The sequence below is a fragment of the Chiloscyllium plagiosum genome, unplaced genomic scaffold, assembly GCF_037043375.1.
Source record: "Chiloscyllium plagiosum isolate Xiang-an unplaced genomic scaffold, Cpla_swu_hap1 HiC_scaffold_45, whole genome shotgun sequence".
In the NCBI taxonomy this organism is placed as follows: domain Eukaryota; kingdom Metazoa; phylum Chordata; class Chondrichthyes; order Orectolobiformes; family Hemiscylliidae; genus Chiloscyllium; species Chiloscyllium plagiosum.
The window spans coordinates 73324997-73348294 of NW_028270183.1; the positions used below are offsets into that span (position 1 = coordinate 73324997).

The 23298-nt window shown below is 60.4% G+C and overlaps 1 protein-coding gene across 1 annotated transcript; it reads left to right on the forward strand.

Annotated features, from left to right (window-relative positions):
• Positions 1-298: 298 nt before the first annotated feature.
• LOC148136747 (putative G protein-coupled receptor 139) lies at positions 299-1333 on the forward strand. The gene has a single exon (XM_087983502.1). The coding sequence runs from the start codon at positions 401-403 to the stop codon at positions 1331-1333; it is 933 nt and encodes a 310-aa protein (XP_087839628.1). The 5' UTR covers positions 299-400.
• Positions 1334-23298: the final 21965 nt, after the last annotated feature.

Sequence of the window (23298 nt, forward strand, 5' to 3'; positions counted from 1 at the left end):
TTTACATTTCTCCACGACACAGGATCGACCACAATTTAGACCAAAATACAGAAATTCCCAAACTCCGTTTGTCTTCAGGAAACTGGGAGAGAATCCTTCAGGACAGCAACGTTTCCACCCTCCGTATTAGGAACTGGGAAGGAGTGACATGTGTCTACTCTCGAGTGATCGAGTGTGTGGGAATGTTCTAGAAACCATCTGTCCTTATGGATGTGTTTCTGTTTGTTTGGGGAGGGAGGGTTTCTTGTGGTTTATGTCACATTTTTGTCAGTAATTCCGACCTTCCCATTTGTTATTCCAGCTCCAATTATTTTAATAAATCCTTGAATACAGGGACACATTTGAAAATCTCACTGGGTCCCCGATCAAACGGGTCCCTTTGCCTCCAGGCTGATGGATAATGGGTTTGTTTTCCTTCCTCACAGTTAACGTAGTGACCATCTACGTCCTGCTTTATAAAGATTGTGGATTGTCTCCATGTGTCAGACGTTACCTGGGGGCCATGGCAGCGGCGGATCTCCTGGTCATTATCCTCGACCTGATCCTGAGACACATTCCCATTGTTTATCGGGAACAGTTTTATTTCCTGTACTCCGTCCCCGTGTGTAATATCCACGCCGTCCTGCTTTATGCAGCCGCTGACTGCTCTGTCTGGTTCACCGTCACTTTCACCTTTGATCGGTTTGTGGCCATTTGTTGCCAGAAGCTGAAAAGTAAATATTGCAGTGAGAAGACGGCGGCTGTGGCTCTGGGAGCAGTGACTGTGCTGAGCTGTTTAAAGAACATTTTCTGGTATTTTATGCTCACGGCTCGGTATTGGCTGATGAACGCCCCCTGGTTTTGTGAGATAACAGTCGCTGGTCTATTCTCCAGTGTCTGGGTCACAATCGAGTTCCTCCACCACATTCTAACCCCGTGTGTCCCATTTCTCCTGGTTCTGCTGCTCAATGTTTTCACCGTCAGACACATTGTAGTGACCAGCAGAGCCCGCAGGAGACTCCGCGCTCACACCAATGGGGACGCTCAGTCTGACACTGAAATGAGAAACCGAAAAAAATCCATCATTTTACTGTTTGTGATCTCGGCCAATTTCATCCTGTTATGGTCAATGTTAATGCTGTATTCTGTATGGGCACGGATGTATGATTTTGGGTATGAGTCTGTGTATCTAGATTACTTTGTGCAGGAATTGGGTTTCATGCTGCAGCTCCTCAGTTGCTGCACAAACACCGCGATTTATGCCGTGACCCAGACTAAGTTCAGGCAGCAGCTGAAGAATGTGCTGAAATATGCCTTCACCCATATACATCCATCCATCAAATTCCCTCATTAATCACACCATCCGGGATTTTCTCATTTCAGTTCAGTGTTTCAGCGATGGAGCAGCCTGTCGCTATGGTAGCGCTGGTTTGTCCATCCTTATCCCACAGGGGGGTTACAGGGAAACATTTCAATGTTTTTCACAACTCAGGGGCCAGTGAGAAAAGGCACCATCCCACTGACTGTATCCACCACTTCCATTTGTAACCAATAAAAATGTTGATTAAAGCGTGCCGAGCAGCAGAGTGACCGATGTTGTTGTGTGTCTTTGTGTTGGAGAAGCTGAGTTGGAGAGAGACAGACTCAGCCCCAAGTCCTGGTCCTCAGGGAAGGGGAGGGCACCGCGCCCTGAGCTCAGGAGCTGGGTTTAACTCCCTCTGTACCTCCCAATCCAACCTGGCCTCCCCATTTCCTCTCCCCTACTCTCTCCACCTGCCTCCACTCTTTCCTCTCCCCCTCCCCTGCACTCTCTCTCTCTCCTGCCATCTGTCTCCCTCCCGCAATTCCGTCTCTACTCCATTTCTCCCCCTCCTCGCACCTCCCACATCTCTCTCTCATCTCACAACCACCCCTCCAACCACATGCAGCCACAGCACCACCCACTACCCGCCTTCCCAGTTTCTGGATCAGAGGGAGAGGGACGCGTCAGGGAGACAGACTGCGTCAGAGAGGGAGGGAGGGGAAGGAGGGAGAAAGATTTAGTCAGAGAGAAACAGAGGGAGGTGAGGAGAAAGAGAGACTGAGGTAGGTGGATCGAGAGTGAGAGAACGTGGAGAGAAAGTGAAGGAGCAGGGAGAAAGAGAGAGAGAGGGGGGCAAGGGAGACATAATGTGAGGGAGAGAGAGAGTAATAGGGGAGGACAAAATGAGAGAGAGTTCAGAGAGTGGGGGACAGAGAGTGGGGGACAGAGAGAGGGGCGACAGAGAGGGGAACACAGAGAGAGGGATAGAGAGAGGGGGGACAGAGAGAGTGAGGGGACAGAGAGAGGGGGTACATAGAGAGGGCGGGGACCAAGAAAGCGGGACAGAGGGGGGGGGGGCAGAGAGGGGGGATAGACAGAGGAGGACAGAGAGAGTGGGGACAGTGAGAGAGGGGGACAGAGAGACAGGGGACAGAGAGAGAGGGGACACAGAGAGAGGGGGACACAGAGAGGGGGTACAGAGAGAGGGCTGGGACCATTAATGCGGGACAGAGAGGGGGCATAGGGACAGGGGGATCAGAGAGGGAGGGATAGAGAGAGAGGGGTAGAGAGAGAGAGAGAGAGAGGGGGGGGGGGACAGAGCGAGTGAGGGGACAGAGAGAGTGAGGGGAGAGAGAGAGGGGATACAGAGAGAGGGCTGGGACCAAGAAGGCGGGACAGAGAGGGGAGAGGGGACAGAGAGAGGGGGACAGAGAGAGAGGGGGACAGAGAGAGGGGACAGAAAGAGGGGGGACAGAGAGAGGGGGGACAGAGAGAGGGGGACAGAGAGAGGGGGACAGAGAGAGGGGGACAGATGGAGAAGGGGGACAGAGAGAGGGGACAGAGAGAGAGGGGACAGAGAGAGGGGACAGAGAGAGAGGGGACAGAGAGAGGGGACAGAGAGAGGGGGGACAGAGAGAGGGGGCAGAGGGGCATAGAGAGAGAGGGACAGAGAGAGAGGGATAGAGAGAGAGTGACAGGGGGGGGCAGAGAGAGGGGGCAGAGTGGAGGGGGACAGAGAGAGGGGTACAGACAGAGTGGGGACAGGAGAAAGGGGACAGAGAGGGTGGGGACAGGGATAGGTGGGACAGAGAGAGTGGGGACAGGGACAAGGGGGGGCAGAGAGAGAGAGGACAGAGAGAGAGGGGGGCACAGAGAGCGGGTACAGAGAGAGGGCTGGGACCAATAAGGCGGGACAGAGAGGGGGGGGACAGAGAGGGGGGTCAGAGAGAGGGGTAAAGAGAGGCGGGGAGAGATGGAGAGGGGGATAGATGAAGAGGGGGCCAGAGAGAGAGAGGGGGACAGAGACCGGGAGGGACAGAGAGAGGGGGACAGAGAGAGGGGGACAGAAAGAGAGGGGACAGAGAGAGAGGAGACAGAGAGAGGGGGGACAGAGAGAGGGGGACAGAGAGAGGGGGGACAGAGAGAGGGGGCAGCGGGGGGACAGAGAGAGAGGGGACAGAGAGAGGGGGAGAGAGGGAAGGGGCAGAGTGGAGGGGGACAGAGAGAGAGGGTGGACAGAGAGAGGTGGCAGAGGGGGGACAGAGAGAGAGGGGACAGAGAGGGGGGAGAGAGGGAGGGGGCAGAGTGGAGGGGGACAGAGAGAGAGGCTGGACAGAGAGGGGAGGGACGGAGATGTGGGACAGAGAGAGGGGTACAGAGAGAGTGGGGACAGGAGAAGGGGACAGGGAGGGTGGGGACAGGGAGAAGTGGGACAGAGAGAGTGGGGACAGGGACAAGGGGGGGCAGAGAGAGGGGGTCAGATAGAGGAGGGACAGAGAGGGGGAAAGAGAGAGGGGGGATAGAGGGAGGGGGACAGAGGGGGCGGACTGAGAGCGGGGGGACAGAGAGAGAGGAGGGGCAGAGGGGGAAGAGAGTGTGGTACAGAGAGAGGGGGACAGAGAGAGGAGGGGCAGGGGGTCAGAGAGAGGGGTACAGAGAGAGGGGGACAGAGAGAGAGGTGGTACAGAGAGAAAGGGACAGAGAGAAGGGAGACAGAGAGAGTGGGGACAGAGATGAGGGTGACAGAAACGGGGAGAAAGTGAGGTCTGCAGATGCTGGAGATCAAAGTTGAAACTTTATTGCTGGAACAGCACAGCAGGTCAGGCAGCATCCAGGAAACAGGAGATTCGACGTTTCGGGCACAGGCCCTTCTTCAGGAATGAGCAGAGAGTGTTCAGCAGGAGAAGATAAAAGGTAGGGAGGAGGGACTTGGAGGAGGGGCGTTGGAAATGTGATAGGTGGAAAGAGGTCAAGGTGAGGGTGATAGGTCGGAGTAGGATGGAGGCGGAGAGGTCAAGAAGGAGACTGCAGGTCAGGAAGGCGGTGCCGGGCTGGAGGGATTCGGCTGAGACAAGGTGGGGGGAGGGGGGATGAAGAAACTGGTGAAGTCCAAGTTCATCCCCTGTGGTTGGAGGGTTCCCAGTCGGAAGATAAGACGCTCCTCCTCCGACCGTCGCGTTGTTGTGGTTTGGCGGTGGATGAGTCCAATGACCTGCATATCCTCGGTGGAGTGGGAGGGGGAGTTGAAATGCTGTGCTACAGGGTGGTTGGGTTGGTTCGTCCGGGTGGCCCAGAGGTGCTCTCTGAATCGCTCCGCAAGTAGGCGGCCTGTCTCCCCAATATAGAGGAGGCCACACCGGCTGCAGCGGATGCAGTAGATGATGTGGGTGGAGGTGCAGGTGAATCTGTGGCGGATATGGAAGTTTCCTTTGGGGCCTTGGAGAGAAGTGAGGGGGGAGGTGTGGGCGCAAGTGTTGCACCTCCTGCGGTTGCAAGGGAAGGTGCCGGGAGTGGAGGTTGGGTCGGTGGGGGGTGTGGATCTGACAAGGGAGTCGCGGAGGGAGTGGTCTCTACGGAAAGCTGATAGGGGAGGGGAGGGAAATATATCCTTGGTGCTGGGGTCTGTTTGGAGGTGGCGGAAGTGACGGCGGATGATGCGCTGTATATGGAGATTGGTGGGGTGGTAGGTGAGGACCAGTGGGGTTCTGTCCTGGTGGCGGTTGGAGGGGCGGGGCTCAAGGGCGGAGGAGCGGGAAGTGGAGGAGATGCGGTGGAGGGCACCGTCGACCACGTCGGGGGGGGGGGGGGGGAAATTGCGGTCCTTGAAGAAGGAGGCCATCTGTGTTGTACGTATTTTGAACTGGTCCTCCTGGGAGCAGATGCGGCAGAGACAAAGGAATTGGGAGAATGAGATGGCGTTTTTACAGGGGGCAGGATGGGAGGAGGTGTAGTCCAGGTAGCTGTGGGAGTCGGTTGGTTTGACCTCTCCGCCTCCATCCTACTCTGACCTATCACCCTCACCTTGACCTCTTTCCACCTATCACATTTCCAACGCCCCTCCTCCAAGTCCCTCCTCCCTACCTTTTATCTTCTCCTGCTGAACACTCTCTGCTCATTCCTGACAGAAACGGGGGACAGAAAGAAGGGGGACAGAAAGAGGGGGGACAGGCAGAGGGGGACAGAGGTTTGATAGAGAGCAAGAGGGGGGGACAGAGGGAGGGGTTACAGGGAGAGGTGGGACAGGGAGAAGGGAGACAGAGAGGAGAGTACAGAGAGGGTGGTACATAGAGGGGGACAGAGAGAGGGGGGCAGAGGGGGGATAGAGAGAGGGGGGACGGGGGGAGAGAGGGAAGGGGACAGATAGAAAGGGGACAGGGAGAAGTAGGACAGAGAGTGGGGCACAGAGAGGGGGACAGAGAGAGAGGGCAGAGGGAGGACAGAGAGAGGGGGGACTAAGAGAGGGGTGTACAGAGAGGGGGGAACAGGGAGAGGTGGGCAGAGAGTGGGGGCAGAGAGAGGGAAAGAGAGAGAGGGGGGACAATGAGAGGGGGACAGAGAGAGGGGTGTCAGAGAGGGGGAGAAAGAGAGATGGGGTGACAGAGTGAGGAGGACAGAGGGGAGCAGAGAGAGTGGTACAGAGGGGGCAGACTGAGAGCGGAGGGGCAGAGAGAAGGAGGGACAAAGAGAGAGGGGGAGAGAGGGACGAGGGGGGATAGAGAGAGAGGGACAGAGAGAGAGGGGACAGAGAGAGGGGGACAGAGAGAGGGGGACAGAGAGAGGGGGACAGAGAGAGGGGGGCAGAGAGAGGAGGAACAGAGAGAGGGGGACAGAGAGAGGGGGTGACAGAGAGAGGGGGACAGAGAGAGGGGGACAGAGAGAGAGGGGGACAGAGAGAGGGGGACAGAGAGAGAGGGACAGAGAGAGGAGGGACAGAGAGAGGGACAGAGAGAGAGGGGGACAGAGAGAGGGGAACAGAGAGAGGGGAACAGAGAGAGGGGGACAGAGAGAGAGGGGGGCAGAGAGAGAGGGGCAGAGAGAGGGGGACAGAGAGAGGGGGGCAGAGAGAGGGGGGACAGAGGGGGGACAGAGAGAGGGGGACAGAGAGAAAGGGGGACAGCGAGAGGGAGGAAGAGAGGGGGGCAGAGAGACTGGGGACAGAGAGAGAGGGCTACAGAGAGAAGGGGACAGAGAGTGGGGGACAGAGAGAGGGGTACAGAGTGGTAGAGAGTGAGGGGGGCAGAGAGGGTGGGAGAGAGAGTGGGCAGAGAGAGGGCAACAGATAGAGGGGGACAGAGACCGGGGCAGAGAGAGGGGGCAGAGAGAGGGGGGCAGAGAGAGAGAGGGACAGAGAGAGAGGGACAGAGAGAGGGGGACAGAGAGTGCGGGACAGAGAGAGAGGGGGAAAGGGGGGGGGGGCAGAGAGAGGGCGGGAAAGAGAGAGAGAGAGGGGGACAGAGAGCGGGGGAGACAGACAGCTGGGGGCCAGAGAGAGGGGAGAAATAGAGAGAGGGGGCAGAGAGAGAGTTGGATAGAGAGAGGGGGGGACAGAGAGAGAGGGGGACAGAGAGGGGGGACAGAGAGCATGGGGGACAGAGAGAGGGGGACAGAGAGAGAGCGGGACAGAGAGAGAGGGGGAAAGAGAGGGGGGACAGAGAGAGGGCGGGAAAGAGAGAGAGAGGGAACAGAGAGCGGGTGAGACAGAGAATTGGGGGACAGGGAGAGGGGGACAGAGTTTGGGGCACAGAGAGCGAGGGACAGAGAGCGCGGGACTTAGAGTGGGGCACAGAGAGTGGGGAAGATAGAGGGGGTCAGAGGGAGTGGGGACAGAGAGAGGGTTACAGAGTGGGGGAAAGAGAGGGTGTCAGAGAAAGGGGGGCAGAGAGAGGAGGACAGAGAGAGGCAGGTGGGAGAGAGAGGGGGACAGAGAAATGGGGGACAGAGAGGGGGACAGAGAGAGCGGGCGACAGAGAGGGGGTCAGAGAGCGGGGAGAGAGTGAGTACACAGAGAGAGGGTGACGGGGGGGGAACAGAGAGGAGGGGCCGAGAGAGGGGGGACAGAGAGAGGAGGGACAGAGAGAGGGGGCAGAGAGAGGGGGACAGAGAGAGGTGAACAGAGAGAGGGGGAACAGAGAGAGGGGGAACAGAGAGAGGGGGTACAGAGAGAGGAGGACAGAGAGTGGGGGACAGAGAGAGGAGGACAGAGTGCGGGAGAAAGAGAGGGAACAGTGAGAAGGGGATAGAGAGAGGGTGGCAGAGAGAGAGGGGGCGACAGAGAGAGGGGGGAAAGAGAGGGGTACAAAGAGATAGGGGGCAGAAAGAGGGCAACAGAGAGGGGGTCAGAGAACGGGGGAGAGGGAGAGGCGACAGAGAGAGGGGGACAGAGAGAGGGGGGAAGAGAGAGAGGGGGCAGAGAGAGGGAGTGACAGAGAGGAGGTCAGAGAGCGGGAGAGAGAGGGGACTGTGAGAGGGGGACAGAGAGAGGGGCAGTGAGAGAGGGGGCAGAGAGTGAGGGCGACAGAGAGGGGGTCAAAGATCCGGGGAGAAAGAGAGGGGACAGAGAGAGGGAGACAGAGAGAAGGGGACAGAGAGAGGGGGATAGAGTGAGGGGGACAGAGTGAGGGTGACAGAGAGAGGGCGACAGAGTGAGGGGGACAGAGTGAGGGGGACAGAGAGAGGGGAACAGAGAGAGGGGAACAGAGAGAGGTGGGCAGGGAGAGAGGGTGACAGAGAGGGGGTCAAAGAGCGGGGGAGAGAGAGAGGGGGCAGAGTGAGGGGGATACAGAGAGGGGAACAGAGAGAGAGAAGGGACAGAAAGAGGTGTCGGGGGATCAGAGAGAGTGGGACAGAGAGAGTGGGACCGAGAGAGGGGCGACAGCGAGAGAGGGGGACAGTGAGGTGGTACAGGGAGAGGCGGGTGTGAGAGAGGGGGTCAAGAGTGGGCGACAGAGAGAGGGCGACAGCGAGAGAGGGCAACAGAGGGGGGGGGGGGCAGAGAGCGGGGGAGATAGAGAGGATCAGAGAGAGAGGGGGTCAGAGAGAGAAAGGGGAACAGAGAGTGTGGGGGTCAGTGAGAGGGTGGTCAGAGAGCGGGAGAGAGAGAGAGGGGGCAGTGAGAGGGGGATAGAGAGAGGGGGACTGAGAGAGGGGGGCAGAGAGAGAGGGGGCAGAGAGAGAGAGGGCGACAGAGAGGGGGTGAAAGAGCGGGGGAGAGAGAGGGGACAGAGTAAGGGGGACAGGAGTGAGGGGAAAAGAGAGAGGGGGACAGAGAGAGGTAAACAGAGAGAGGGGAACAGAGAGAGGGAAACAGAGAGAGGGGGACAGAGAGAGGGGTCGGGGGGCAGAGAGAGGGCAACATAGAGGGGGTCAGAGAGCGGGGGAGAGAGGGGGTCAGAGAGGGTGGGAGAGAGAGGGGACAGATAGAGGGGGACAGAGAGAGGGGGACAGAGAGAGAGGGGGACAGAGAGACGGCGACAGAGAGAGGGGGATTGAGAGTGTGGGGGAAATAGAGGGGGTCAGAGAGAGAGGGGGTCAGTGAGAGAGGGGGGCAGAGAGAGAAGTGGGCAGAGAGAGGGGGACAGAGAGAGGGGGGACAGAGAGAAGGGGGAATGAGAGAGGGGGCAGAGAGAGGGGTACAGAGAGAGAGGGGAATAGAGAGAGGGGGACAGAGAGAGGGGGGACAGAGAGAGGGGGAGAGAGAGAGGGGGACTGAGAGAGAGGGGCAGAGAGGGATAGGGGCAGACAGAGGGGGACAGAGTGAGGGAGGCAGGGAGAGAGGGACAGAGAGAGGGGGACAGAGAGGGGGGGCAGAGAGAGAGGGGAAGAGAGCGGGACAGAGAGGGTGACAGAGAATTGGGGAGATAGAGTGGGTCAGAGAGTGAGAACAGAGAGAGGGGTACAGAGTGAGGGAGACGGGGGTGGTCAGAGAGGGGGGCAGACAGTGGGTGGATGGAGAGAGTGGGGGACAGAGAGAGAGAGGATGACAGAGAGGGGGTCAGAGAGCGGGAGAGAGAATGAGGGGACAGTGAGATGGGGATAGATAGAGGGAGACAGAGAGAGGGGACTGAGAGAGAGAGGGAGATAGAGGGGGGTCAAAGAGCAGGGGGGAGAGAGAGGGGACAGAGAGTGGGGGATAGAGAGAGGGGAACAGAGAGAGAGGGGACAGAGAGAGGGGTCCGGGGGGCAGAGAGAGTGGGACAGAGAGAGTGGGACAAAGAGAGGGGCGACAGCGAGAGAGGGCAACAGAGAGAGCGGGACAGAGAACGAGGGAGATAGAGGGGGTCAGAGAGAGGGGGGGGGACAGAGAGAGGGAGGGACAAAGAGAGGGGGAACAGAGAAAGGTGGGACAGAAAGAAGGGGGGGTAAATAGACGGTGACAGAGAGAGGGGACAGAGAGAGGGAGACAGAGAGGGGGGACAGAGAGGCGGGACAGAGGGGTGGTACAGCGAGAGGGTGGTCAGAGAGAGGGGGGGTCAGAGAGAGAGGGGAACAGAGAGAGGGGGCAAAAAGAGGGGGGGGCAGAGAGAGAAGGGGCAGAGAGAGGCCAACAAAGAGAGGGGACAGTGAAGGGGGGGACAGAGAGAGGGGGGACGGGGGTGCGAACAGAGAGCCGGTGACTGAGAGGGGACAGTGAGGGGGGGACAGAGAGAGGGGGGGACGAGGGGGACAGAGAGAGGGGGGACAGAGAAACTGTGACAGAGAGGGGGCAGAGAGCGGGTGACAGAGAGGGGTGGACGGGGGGGAACAGAGAGACGGTGACTGAGAGGGGGCAAAGAGACGGTTACGGGCGGGGGGGGGAGACAGAGAGAGGGCGATAGAGATGGGGGAAGAGAGAGCGGGGAACAGAGCGAGGGGGCAGAGAGAGGGGGTCAGAGAGAGAGGGGACAGAGAGAGAGAGGACAGAGGGGGTAGGGGGGGACGAGAGTGGGGTGCAGAGAGAGGGGGACAGAGCGAGAGGGAACAGAGGGAGAGGGGACAGAGAGATGGTGACAGAGTGGGGGCAGAGAGAGGACAACAAAGAGAGGGGACAGTGAAGGGGGGGACAGAGAGAGGGGGGACGGGGATGCGAACAGAGAGACGGTGACTGAGAGGGGACAATGAGGGGGGGACAGAGAGAGGGGAGACGAGGGGGACAGAGAGACGGGGACAGAGAAACTGTGACAGAGAGGGGGCAGAGAGCGGGCGACAGAGAGGGGGGGACTGAGAGGGGACAGTGAGGGTGGGACAGAAAGAGGAGGGACAGAGAGGGGACAGTGAAAGGGGGGACAGAGACAGGGGGTGACGAGGGGGACAGAGAGAGGGGGACAGAGAAACTGTGACAGAGAGGGGGCAGAGAGCGGGCGACAGAGAGGGGTGGACGGAGGGTGAACAGAGAGACGGTGAATGAGAGGGGGCAAAGAGACGGTGACGGGGGGAGACAGAGAGAGGGCGATAGAGATGGGGGAAGAGAGAGCGGGGAACAGAGCGAGGGGGCAGAGAGAGGGGGTCAGAGAGAGAGGGGACAGAGAGAGAGAGGACAGAGGGGGGAGGGGGGACCAGAGTGGGGGTGCAGAGAGAGGGGGACAGAGCGAGAGGGAACAGAGGGAGAGGGGACAGAGAGATGGTGACAGAATGGGGGCAGAGAGAGGAGGGACAGAGAGAGGGAGAACAGAGAGATAGGGGGACAGAGCGAGGGGGTACAGAGAGAGGGGGACAGAGAGAGGGGGACAGAGTGAGGGAGACAGCGGGGTCAGAGAGGGGGGCAGACAGTGTGTGGATGGAGAGAGTGGGGGACAGAGAGAGAGAGGATGACAGAGAGGGGGTCAGAGAGCGGGAGAGAGAGTGAGGGGACAGTGAGATGGGGATAGAGAGAGGGGGACAGAGAGAGGGGACAGAGAGAGAGAGGGAGATAGAGGGGGGCCAAAGAGCAGGGGAGAGAGAGCGGGGACAGAGAGTGGGGGATAGGGAGAGGGGGACAGAGAGAGAGGGGGACAGAGAGAGGGGGACAGAGAGAGGGGGACAAGAGAGGGGGACAGAGAGAGGGGACAGAGAGAGGAGGGACAGAGAGAGGGAGAACAGAGAGATAGGGGGGACAGAGAGAGAGGGGGACACAGAGAGGGGGGACAGGGAGAGGGGGACAGAGAGAGGGGACGGAGAGAGGGGGACAGAGAGGGGGGACAGAGAGAGGAGGAACAGATAGAGGGGGACAGAGAGAGGGGGTACAGGGAGAGAGGGGACAGAGAAAGGGGGACAGAGAGAGGGGGCCAGTGAGAGAGGGGGACAGAGAGAGGGGGACAGAGAGAGGGGAGACAGAGAGAGGCGGACAGAGAGAGGCAGACAGAGAGAGGAGGGACAGAGTAAGGGGGACAGAGAGAGGGGGGACAGAGAGAGGGGGACAGAGAGAGGGGGACAGAGAGAGGGGGACAGAGAGAGGAGGGACAGAGAGAGGGGGACTGAGAGAGCGGGACACAGAGAGAGGGAGACAGAGAGAGAGGGACAGAGAGAGGAGGGACAGAGAGAGGGACAGAGAGAGAGGGGGACAGAGAGAGAGAGGGGAAAAGAGAGAGGTGGACAGAGAGAGGGGGACAGAGAGAGAGGGGACAGAGAGAGGGGGGACAGAGAGAGGGGGACAGAGAGAGAGGGGGGAAGAGAGGGGGGCAGAGAGACTGGGGACAGAGTGAGAGGGGTACAGAGAGAGAGGGACAGAGAGTCGGGCACAGAGAGAGGGGTACAGAGTGGGAGAGAGTGAGGGCGGCAGAGAGAGGGGCACAGTGAGAGAGAGGGGGACAGAGAGAGAAGAGGGCAGAGAGAGGGGGACAGAGAGAGGGGGGGACAGAGAGAGGCGTGCAGAGAGAGAGGGGGACCGAGAGAGAAGGGGACAGAGAGAGGGGGACAGAGAGAGAGGGGCAGAGAGGGATAGGAGCAGACAGAGGGGGACAGAGTGAGGGAGGCAGGTAGAGAGGGACAGAGAGAGGGGGACAGAGTGAGGGGGGCAGAGAGAGAGGGGAAAGAGAGAGGGGCAGAGAGAGGGTGACAGAGAGTTGGGGAGATAGAGTGGATCAGAGAGTGAGAACAGAGAGAGGGGTACAGAGTGAGGGAGACAGGGGGGTCAGAGAGGGGGGGACAGAGAGTGGGTGGATGGTGAGAGTGGGGGACAGAGAGAGAGAGGATGACAGAGAGGGGGTCAGAGAGCGGGAGAGAGAGAGAGGGGTCAGTCAGATGGTAATAGAGAGAGGGGGACAGAGAGAGAGGACAGAGAGAGAGAGAGACAGAGTGGGGTCAAAGAGCAGGGGAGAGAGAGGGAACAGAGAGTGGGGGATAGAGAGAGGGGAGCAGGGAGAGAGGGGAGGGAGAGAGGGGACAGAGAGAGGGGTCGGGGGGCAGAGAGAGCGGGACAGAGAGAGCGGCGACAGCGAGAGAGGGCAACAGAGAGAGGGGGACAGAGAGAGGGGGAGATAGAGCGGGTCAGAGAGAGATGGGGGACAGAGAGACAGGGGGACAGAGAGAGGGAGGGACAAAGAGAGGGGGAACAGAGAAAGCTGGGACAGGGAGAAGGGGGAATAGAGAGACGGTGACAGAGAGAGGGGGCAGAGAGAGGGAGACAGAGAGGGGGACAGAGAGGGGGTGACAGAGGGGGGGGGACAGAGAGAGAGGGGGGCAGAGAGAGGGAGGGACAAAGAGAGGGGGAACAGAGAAAGGTGGGACAGAGAGAAGGGGAGAAAGAGAGAGGGTGACAGAGAGAGGGGGCAGAGAGAGGGAGACAGAGAGGGGGAACAGAGAGAGGGGACAGAGGGGGGGAACAGAGAGAGAGGGGGACAGAAAGAGGGGGTACAGAGAGAGAGGGGGGTCAGAGAGAGAGGGGGACAGAGAGAGAGGGATCAGAGAGAGAGGGGGTACAGAGAGAGAGTGGAACAGAGAGGGGGGCAGAGGGGGGGGGGGGACCAGAGAGGAAACAGAGAGAGGGGGACAGAGAGAGGGGTCAGAAAAAGGGGGGCCAGAGAGAGAAAGGGCAGAGAGACGGTGACAGAGACGGGGCAGAGAGAGGAGGGACAGAGAGAGGGAGAACAGAGAGATGGGGGGACTGAAAGAGAGGGGGACACAGAGAGGGGACAGTGAAGGGGGACAGAGAGAGGGGGGGACGAGGGGAGAGAGAGAGGGGGACAGAGAAACTGTGACAAAGAGGGGGCAGAGAGCGGCGACAGAGAGGGGGGACGGGGGGGCGAACAGAGAGACGGTGACTGAGAGGGGACAGTGAGGGTGGGACAGAGAGAGGAGGGACAGAGAGGGGACAGTGAAGGGGGGACAGAGACAGTGGGGCACGAGGGGGAGAGAGAGAGGGGGGACAGAGAAACTGTGATAGAGAATGGGCAGAGAGCGGGCGACAGAGTGGGGTGGACGGGGGGGGGGAACAGAGAGACGGTGACTGAGAGGCGGCAGAGAGATGGTGTCGGGGGTGGACAGAGAGAGGGCGATAGAGATGGGGGAACAGAGAGCGGGGAACAGAGCGAGGGGGCAGAGAGAGGGGGTCAGAGAGAGGGGTACAGAGTGGGAGAGAGTGAGGGCGGCAGAGAGAGGGGCATAGTGAGAGAGATGGGGACAGAGAGAGAAGAGGGCAGAGAGAGGGGGACAGAGAGAGGGGGCAGAGAGAGAGGGGAAAGAGAGAGGGGCAGAGAGAGGGTGACAGAGAGTTGGGGAGATAGATTGGATCAGAGAGTGAGAACAGAGGGAGGGGTACAGAGTGAGGGAGACAGGGGGGTCAGGGAGAGAGGGACAGAGAGTGGGTGGATGGAGAGAGTGGGGGACAGAGAGAGAGAGGATGACAGAGAGGGGGTCAGAGAGCGGGAGAGAGAGAGGTGGGTCAGTCAGATGGGAATAGAGAGAGGGGGACAGAGAGAGAGGACAGAGAGAGAGAGAGAGAGACAGAGTGGGGTCAAAGAGCAGGTGAGAGAGAGGGGACAGAGAGTGGGGGATAGAGAGAGGTGAACAGGGAGAGAGGGGACAGAGAGGGGGGTCGGGGGGACAGAGAGAGTGGGACAGAGAGAGTGGGTCAGAGAGAGGGGCGACAGCGAGAGAGGGCAACAGAGAGAGGGGGACAGAGAGCGGGGTAGATAGAGCGGGTCAGAGAGAGAGGGAGGACAGAGAGAGAGGGGGACAAAGAGAGGGAGGGACAAAGAGAGGGGGAACAGAGACAGCTGGGACAGAGAGAAGGGGGGATAGAGAGACGGTGACAGAGAGAGGGGGCAGAGAGAGGGAGACAGAGAGGGGGGACAGAGAGGGGGGGACAGAGGGGGGGACAGAGAGAGAGGGGGACAGAGAGAGGGAGGGACAAAAAGAGGGGGAACAGAGAAAGGTCGGACAGAGAGAAGGGGAGATAGAGAGACGGTGACAGAGAGAGGGGGCAGAGAGAGGGAGACAGAGAGGGGGAACAGAGAGAGAGGGGGGGACAGAGAGAGGGGGTACAGAGAGAGAGGGGGGTCAGAGAGAGAGGGGGTCAGAGAGAGAGGGATCAGAGAGAGAGGGGGTACAGAGAGAGAGGGGAACAGAGAGGGGGGCAGAGGGGGAGACCAGAGAGGGAACAGAGAGAGGGGGACAGAGAGAGGGGGTAGAAAGAGGGGGGCCAGAGAGAGAAGGGCCAGAGAGACGGTGACAGAGACGGGGCAGAGAGAGGAGGGACAGAGAGAGGGAGAACAGAGAGATGGGGGGACAGAAAGAGAGGGGGACACAGAGAGGGGACAGTGAAGGGGGGACAGAGAGAGGGGGGACGAGGGAGAGAGAGAGAGGGTGGACAGAGAAACTGTGACAGAGAGGGGGCAAAGAGCGGGCGACAGAGAGTGGGGGCAGGGGGGCGAACAGAGAGACGGTGACTGAGAGGGGACAGTGAGGGTTGGACAGAGAGAGGAGGGACAGAGAGGGGACAGTGAAAGGGGGGACAGAGACAGGGGGGACGAGGGGGAGAGAGAGAGGGGGGACAGAGAAACTGTGACAGAGAATGGGCAGAGAGCGGGCGACAGAGTGGGGTGGACGGGGGCCGGGACAGAGAGACGGTGACTGAGAGGGGGCAGAGAGATGGTGTCGGGGGTGGACAGAGAGAGGGCGATAGAGATGGGGGAACAGAGAGCGGGGAACAGAGCGAGGGGGCAGAGCGAGGGGGTCAGAGAGAGAGGGGGACGGAGAGAGAGGGGACAGAGAGAGAGAGGACAGATGGGGGAGGGGGGGCAGAGTGGGGGTGCAGAGAGAGGGGGACAGAGCGAGAGGGAACAGAGGGAGAGGGGACAGAGAGATGGTGACAGAGTGGGGGCAGACAGAGGAGGGACAGAGAGAGGGAGAACAGAGAGAGAGGGGGACAGAGAGAGGGGGACAGAGAGAGGGAGGGACAAAGAGAGGGGGAACAGAGAAAGCTGGGACAGAGAGAAGGAGGGATAGAGAGACGGTGACAGAGAGAGGGGGCAGAGAGAGGCAGACACAGAGGGGGGACAGAGAGGGGGGGACAGAGGGGGGGACAGAGAGAGAGGGGGACAGAGAGAGGGAGGGACAAAGAGAGGGGGAACAGAGAAAGGTGGGACAGAGAGAAGGGGAGATAGGGAGACGGTGACAGAGAGAGGGGGCAGAGAGAGGGAGACAGAGTGGGGGCAGACAGAGGAGGGACAGAGAGAGGGAGAACAGAGAGAGAGGGGGACAGAGAGAGGGTGACAGAGAGAGAGCGGGACAGAGAGAGGGGGACAGAGAGAGAGGGGGACAGATAGAGGGGGACAGTGAGAGGGGGACAGAGAGAGGGGACAGAGAGAGAGGGGACAGAGAGAGGGGGACAGAGAGTGGAGGGACAGAGAGAGGGGACAGAGAGAGGGGGTCAGAGAGAGGGGGGACAGAGAGAGGGGGACAGAGAGAGAGGGGGACAGATAGAGGGGGACAGAGAGCGGGCACAGAGAGAGGGGACAGAGAGAGGAGGGAAACAGAGAGGGAGAACAGAGAGATAGGAGGGACAGAAAGAGAGGAGGACACAGAGAGGGGGGACAGAGAGAGAGGGGGACAGAGAGAGAGGGGGACAGAGAGAGGGGGGACAGAGAGAGGGGGACAGGGAGAGGAGGACAGAGAGAGGAGGGACAGAGAGAGGGGGACAGAGAGAGGGGGACAGAGAGAGGGGGACAGAGAGAGGGGGACAGGGAGAGGAGGACAGAGAGAGGAGGGACAGAGAGAGGGGAACAGAGAGAGGGGGGCAGAGAGAGGGGGGGACAGAGAGAGAGGGGGACAGAGAGAGGGGGTACAGAGAGAGGGGGACAGGGAGAGGAGGACAGAGAGAGGAGGGACAGAGAGAGGGGGACAGAGAGAGGGGTACAGAGAGAGGTGGGACAGAGAGAGGGACAGAGAGAGAGGGGGACAGAGAGAGGGGGACAGAGAGAGGAGGGACAGAGAGAGGGACAGAGAGAGAGGGGGACAGAGAGAGAGGGGAACAGAGAGAGGGGGACAGAGAGAGAAGGGAACAGAGAGAGGGGGACAGTGAGATAGGGGGACAGAGAGAGAGGGGGCAGAGAGAGGGGGTCAGAGAGAGAGGGGACAGTGAGAGAGAGGACAGAGGAGGGAGGGGGGGACCAGAGTGGGGGGGCAGAGAGAGGGGGACAGAGCGAGAGGGAACAGAGGGAGAGGGGACAGAGAGATGGTGACAGAGTGGGGGCAGAGAGAGGAGGGACAGAGAGAGGGAGAACAGAGAGTTAGGGGGACAGAGCGAGGGGGTACAGAGAGAGGGGGACAGAGAGAGGGGAACAGAGTGAGGGAGACGGCGGGGTCAGAGAGGCGGGCAGACAGTGGGTGGATGGAGAGAGTGGAGGACAGAGAGAGAGAGGATGACAGAGAGGGGGTCAGAGAGCGGGAGAGAGAGTGAGGGGACAGAGAGATGGGGATAGAGAGAGGGGGACAGAGAGAGGGGACAGAGAGAGAGAGGGAGATAGAGGGGGGCCAAAGAGCAGGGGAGAGAGAGCGGGGACAGAGAGTGGGGGATAGAGAGAGGGGGACAGAGAGAGAGGGGGACAGAGAGAGCGGGACAGAGGGAGGGGGACAAGAGAGGGGGACAGAGAGAGGGGACAGAGAGAGGAGGGACAGAGAGAGGGGGACAGAGAGAGGGGGAGATAGAGCGGGTCAGAGAGAGAGGGGGGACAGAGAGAGAGGGGGACAGAGAGAGGGAGGGACAAAGAGAGGGGGAACAGAGAAAGCTGGGACAGAGAGAAGGGGGAATAGAGAGACGGTGACAGAGAGGGGGGCAGAGAGGGGGTGACAGAGGGGGGTACAGAGAGAGAGGGGGACAGAGAGAGGGAGGGACAAAGAGAGGGGGAACAGAGAAAGGTGGGACAGAGAGAAGGGGAGATAGAGAGACGGTGACAGAGAGAGGGGGCCGAGAGAGGGAGACAGAGAGGGGGAACAGAGTGGGGGGACAGAGGGGGGGAACAGAGAGAGAGGGGGACAGAAAGAGGGGGTACAGAGAGAGAGGGGGACAGAGAGAGGGAGGGACAAAGAGAGGGGGAACAGAGAAAGGTGGGACAGAGAGAAGGGGAGATAGAGAGACGGTGACAGAGAGAGGGGGCAGAGAGAGGGAGACAGAGAGGGGGAACAGAGAGAGAGGGGGACAGAGAGAGGGGTTACAGAGAGAGGGGGGTCAGAGAGAGAGGGGGGTCAGAGAGAGAGGGATCAGAGAGAGAGGGGGTGCAGAGAGAGAGGGGAACAGAGAGGGGGGCAGAGGGGGGGGCGACCAGAGAGGAAACAGAGAGAGGGGGACAGAGAGAGGGGGCAGAAAGAGGGGGGCCAGAGAGAGAAGGGCCAGAGAGACGGTGACAGAGACGGGGCAGAGAGAGGAGGGACAGAGAGAGGGAGAACAGAGAGATGGGGGTCAGAAAGAGAGGGGGACACAGAGAGGGGACAGTGAAGGGGGGACAGAGAGAGGGGGGACGAGGGAGAGAGAGAGAGGGGGGACAGAGAAACTGTGACAGAGAGGGGGCAGAGAGCGGGCGACAGAGAGGGGGAGACGGGGGGGCGAACAGAGAGACGGTGACTGAGAGGGGACAGTGAGGGTGGGACAGAAAGAGGAGGAACAGAGAGGGGACAGTGAAAGGGGGGACAGAGACAGGGGGGACGAGGGGGAGAGATAGAGAGGGGGGACAGAGAAACTGTGACAGAGAATGGGCAGAGAGCGGGCGACAGAGTGGGGTGGACGGGGGGTGAGACAGAGAGACGGTGACTGAGAGGGGGCAGAGAGATGGTGTCGGGGGTGGACAGAGAGAGGGCGATAGAGATGGGGGAACAGAGAGCGGGGAACAGAGCGAGGGGGCAGAGAGAGGGGGTCAGAGAGAGAGAGGGATAGAGAGAGAGTGGACAGAGAGAGAGAGGACAGATGGGGGAGGGGGGGCAGAGTGGGGGTGCAGAGAGAGGGGGACAGAGCGAGAGGGAACAGAGGGAGAGGGGACAGAGAGATGGTGACAGAGTGGGGGTCGACAGAGGAGGGACAGAGAGAGGGAGAACAGAGAGAGAGGGGGACAGAGAGAGGGGGACAGAGAGAGGGAGGGACAAAGAGAGGGGGAACAGAGAAAGCTGGGACAGAGAGAAGGGGGAATAGAGAGACGGTGACAGAGAGAGGGGGCAGAGAGAGGGAGACAGAGAGGGGGGGCAGAGAGGGGGGACAGAGGGGGGGACAGAGAGAGAGGGGGACAGAGAGAGGGAGGGACAAAGAGAGGGGGAACAGAGAAAGGTGGGGCAGAGAGAAGGGGAGATAGAGAGACGGTGACAGAGAGAGGGGGCAGAGAGAGGGAGACAGAGAGGGGGAACAGAGAGAGAGGGGGTCAGAGAGAGAGGGATCAGAGAGAGAGGGCGTACAGAGAGAGAGGGGAACAGAGAGGTGGCAGAGGGGGGGACCAGAGAGGGAACAGAGAGAGGGGAACAGAGAGAGGGGGCAGAAAGTGGGGGGCCAGAGAGAGAAGGGCCAGAGAGACAGTGACAGAGACGGGGCAGAGAGAAGAGGGACAGAGAGAGGGAGAACAGAGAGATGGGGGGACAGAAAGACAGGGGGACACAGAGAGGGGACAGTGAAGGGGGGACAGAGAAGGGGGGACGAGGGGGAGAGAGAGAGGGGGGACAGAGAAACTGTGACAGAGAGGGGGCAGAGAGCGGGCGACAGAGAGGGGGTTGAAACTTTATTGCTGGAACAGCACAGCAGGTCAGGCAGCATCCAGGAAACAGGAGATTCGACGTTTCCCTGGATGCTGCCTGACCTGCTGTGCTGTTCCAGCAATAAAGTTTCAACTTTGATCTCCAGCATCTGCAGACCTCACTTTCTCCTCGACAGAGAGGGGGGGACGGGGGGGGGCGAACAGAGAGACGGTGACTGAGAGGGGACAGTGAGGGTGGGACAGAAAGAGGAGGGACAGAGGGGACAGTGAAACGGGGGACAGAGACAGGGGGGTGGACGAGGGGGAGAGAGAGAGGGGGGACAGAGAAACTGTGACAGAGAATGGGCAGAGAGCGGGCGACAGAGTGGGGTGGACGGGGGCCGGGACAGAGAGACGGTGACTGAGAGGGGGCAGAGAGATGGTGTCGGGGGTGGACAGAGAGAGGGCGATAGAGATGGGGTAACAGAGAGCGGGGAACAGAGCGAGGGGGCAGAGAGAGGGGGTCAGAGAGAGAGGGGGACAGAGAGAGAGGGGACAGAGAGAGAGAGGACAGATGGGGGAGGGGGGCGGGCAGAGTGGGGGTGCAGAGAGATGGGGACAGAGCGAGAGGGAACAGAGGGAGAGGGGACAGAGAGATGGTGACAGAGTGGGGGCAGACAGAGGAGGGACAGAGAGAGGGAGAACAGAGAGAGAGGAGGACAGAGACAGGGGGACAGAGAGAGGGGGAAGAGAGGGGGGCAGAGAGACTGGGGACAGACAGAGAGGGGTACAGAGAGTGGGCAGAGAGAGGGCAACAGAGAGAGGGGCACAGAGACCGGGGCACAGAGAGGCGGCAGAGAGAGGTGGACAGAGAGAGAGGGGGACACAGAGGGGGGACAGAGAGAGGGGGACAGAGAGAGAGGGGGGGACAGAGAGAGGGGGACAGAGAGAGAGGGGGGCAGAGAGAGGGGGAAGAGAAGGGGAAGAGAGGGGGGCAGATGGACTGGGGACAGAGAGAGAGGGGTACAGAGAGAGGGGGACAGAGAGTGGGGACAGAGAGAGGGGTACAGAGTGGGAGAGAGTGAGGGGGCAGAGAGAGTGGGACAGAGAGTGGGCAGAGAGAGGGCAACAGAGAGAGGGGGACAGAGGCCGGGGCAGAGAGAGGGGGCAGAGAGAGGGGGACAGAGAGAGAGAGGGGGGGACAGAGAGAGGGCGGGACAGAGAGAGGGGGACAGAGAGAGAGGGGGACAGATAGAGGGGGACAGTGAGAGGGGGACAGAGAGAGGGGACAGAGAGTGGAGGGACAGAGAGAGGGGGACAGAGAGAGGGGGACAGAGAGAGGGGGGACAGAGAGAGGGGGACAGAGAGAGAGGGGGACAGATAGAGGGGGACAGAGAGCGGGGGACAGAGAGAGGGGACAGAGAGAGGAGGGACACAGAGAGGGAGAACAGAGAGATAGGGGGGACAGAAAGAGAGGAGGACACAGAGAGGGGGGACAGAGAGAGGGGGACAGAGAGAGGGGACAGAGAGAGGAGGGACAGACAGAGGGCGACAGAGAGGGGGGACAGAGAGAGGAGGGACAGAGAGAGGGGGACAGAGAGAAGGGGTACAGAGAGAGAGGGGACAGAGAGAGAGGGGGACAGAGAGAGGGGGACAGAGAGAGGGGGGACAGAGAGAGGGGGACAGGGAGAGGAGGACAGAGAGAGGAGGGACAGAGAGAGGGGGACAGAGAGAGGGGGACAGAGAGAGGGGGGGACAGACAGAGGGGGACAGAGAGAGGAGGGACAGAGAGAGGGACAGAGAGAGAGGGGGACAGAGAGAGAGGCGAACAGAGAGAGGGGGACAGAGAGAGAGGGGGCAGAGAGAGGGGGGCAGAGAGAGGGGGGACAGGCAGAGGGGGGAACAGAGAGCGTGGAACAGAGCGAGGGGGCAGAGAGAGGGGGTCAGAGAGAGAGAGGGGTTGAGAGAGAGGGGGACAGAGAGAGGGGACAGAGGGAGAGGGGACAGAGAGATGGTGAAAGAGTGGGGGCAGACAGAGGAGGGACAGAGAGAGGGAGAACAGAGAGAGAGGGGGACAGAGAGAGGGGGACAGAGAGGGGGGGACAGAAAGAGTGGGTCAGAGAGAGAGGGGGACAGATAGAGGGGGACAGAGAGAGGGGGACAGAGAGAGGGGACAGAGAGAGAGGGGGACAGAGAGAGGGGGACAGAGAGAGGAAGGACAGAGAGAGGGGGACAGAGAGAGGGGGACAGAGAGAGGGGGGATGAGAGAGGGGAACAGAGAGAGAGGGGGACAGATAGAGGGGGACAGAGAGAGGGGACAGAGAGAGGAAGGACAGAGAGAGGGAGAACAGAGAGATAGGTGGGACAGAAAGAGAGGGGGACACAGAGAGGGGGGACAGAGTGATGGGGACAGAGCGAGGGGGTACAGAGAGAGGGGGACAGAGAGAGGGGACAGAGAGAGGGGGACAGAGAGAGAGGGGGACAGAGAGAGAGGGGACAGAGAGAGGGGTACAGAGTGGGAGAGAGTGAGGGCGGCAGAGAGAGGGGCACAGTGAGAGAAGAGGGCAGAGAGAGAGGGACAGAGAGAGGGGGACAGAGAGAGAGGGGCAGAGAGGGATAGGGGTAGACAGAGGGGGACAGAGTGAGGTGGGCAGGTAGAGAGGGACAGAGAGAGGGGGACAGAGAGAGAGGGGAAAGAGAGATGGGCAGAGAGAGGGTGACAGAGAGTTGGGGAGATAGAGTTGGGATCAGAGAGTGAGAACAGAGAGAGGGGTACAGAGTGAGGGAGACAGGGGGGTCAGAGAGGGGGGGACAGAGAGTGGGTGGATGGAGAGAGTGGGGGACAGAGAGAGAGAGGATGACAGAGAGGGGGTCAGAGAGCGGGAGAGAGAGAGAGGGGTCAGTCAGATGGGGATAGAGAGAGGGGGACAGAGAGAGAGGACAGAGAGAGAGAGGGAGACAGAGTGGGGTCAAAGAGCAGGGGAGAGAGAGAGGGGACAGAGAGTGGGGGATAGAGAGAGGGGAACAGAGAGAGAGGGGACATAGAGAGGGGACGGGGGGCAGAGAGAGTGGGACAGAGAGAGTAGGACAGAGAGAGGGGCGACAGCGAGAGAGGGGGACAGAGAGAGGGGGACAGAGAGAGGAGGGACAGAGAGAGGGGGACAGAGAGAGGGGGACAGAGAGAGGGGGGAAAGAGAGAGGGGGACAGAGAGAGAGGGGGACAGATAGAGGGGGACAGAGAGAGGGGACAGAGAGAGGAGGGACAGAGAGAGGGAGAACAGAGAGATGGGGGGACAGAAAGAGAGGGGGCCACAGAGAGGGGGGACAGAGAGATGTGGACAGAGCGAGGGGGTTCAGAGAGAGGGGGGAGAGAGAGAGAGGGGGACAGTGAGAGAGGGGGACAGAGAGAGGGGTACAGAGTGGGAGAGAGTGAGGGCGGCAGAGAGAGGGGCACAGTGAGAGAGAGGGGGACAGAGAGAGAAGAGGGCAGAGAGAGGGGGACAGAGAGAGGGGGGACAGAGAGAGGGGTGGACAGATAGAGGCGTGCAGAGAGAGAGGGGGACCGAGAGAGAGGGGGACAGAGAGAGGGGGACAGAGAGAGAGGGGCAGAGAGGGATAGGGGCAGACAGAGGGGGACAGAGTGAGGGGGGCAGGTAGAGAGGGACAGAGAGAGGGGGACAGAGAGAGGGGGCAGAGAGAGAGGGGAAAGAGAGATCGGCAGAGAGAGGGTGCCAGAGAGTTGGGAAGATAGAGTGGATCAGAGAGTGAGAACAGAGAGAGGGGTACAGAGTGAGGGAGACAGGGGGGTCAGAGAGGGGGGGACAGAGAGTGGGTGGATGGAGAGAGTGGGGGACAGACAGAGAGAGAGGGGGACAGAGAGAGAGAGTGAACAGAGAGAGTGGGGCAGAGAGAGGG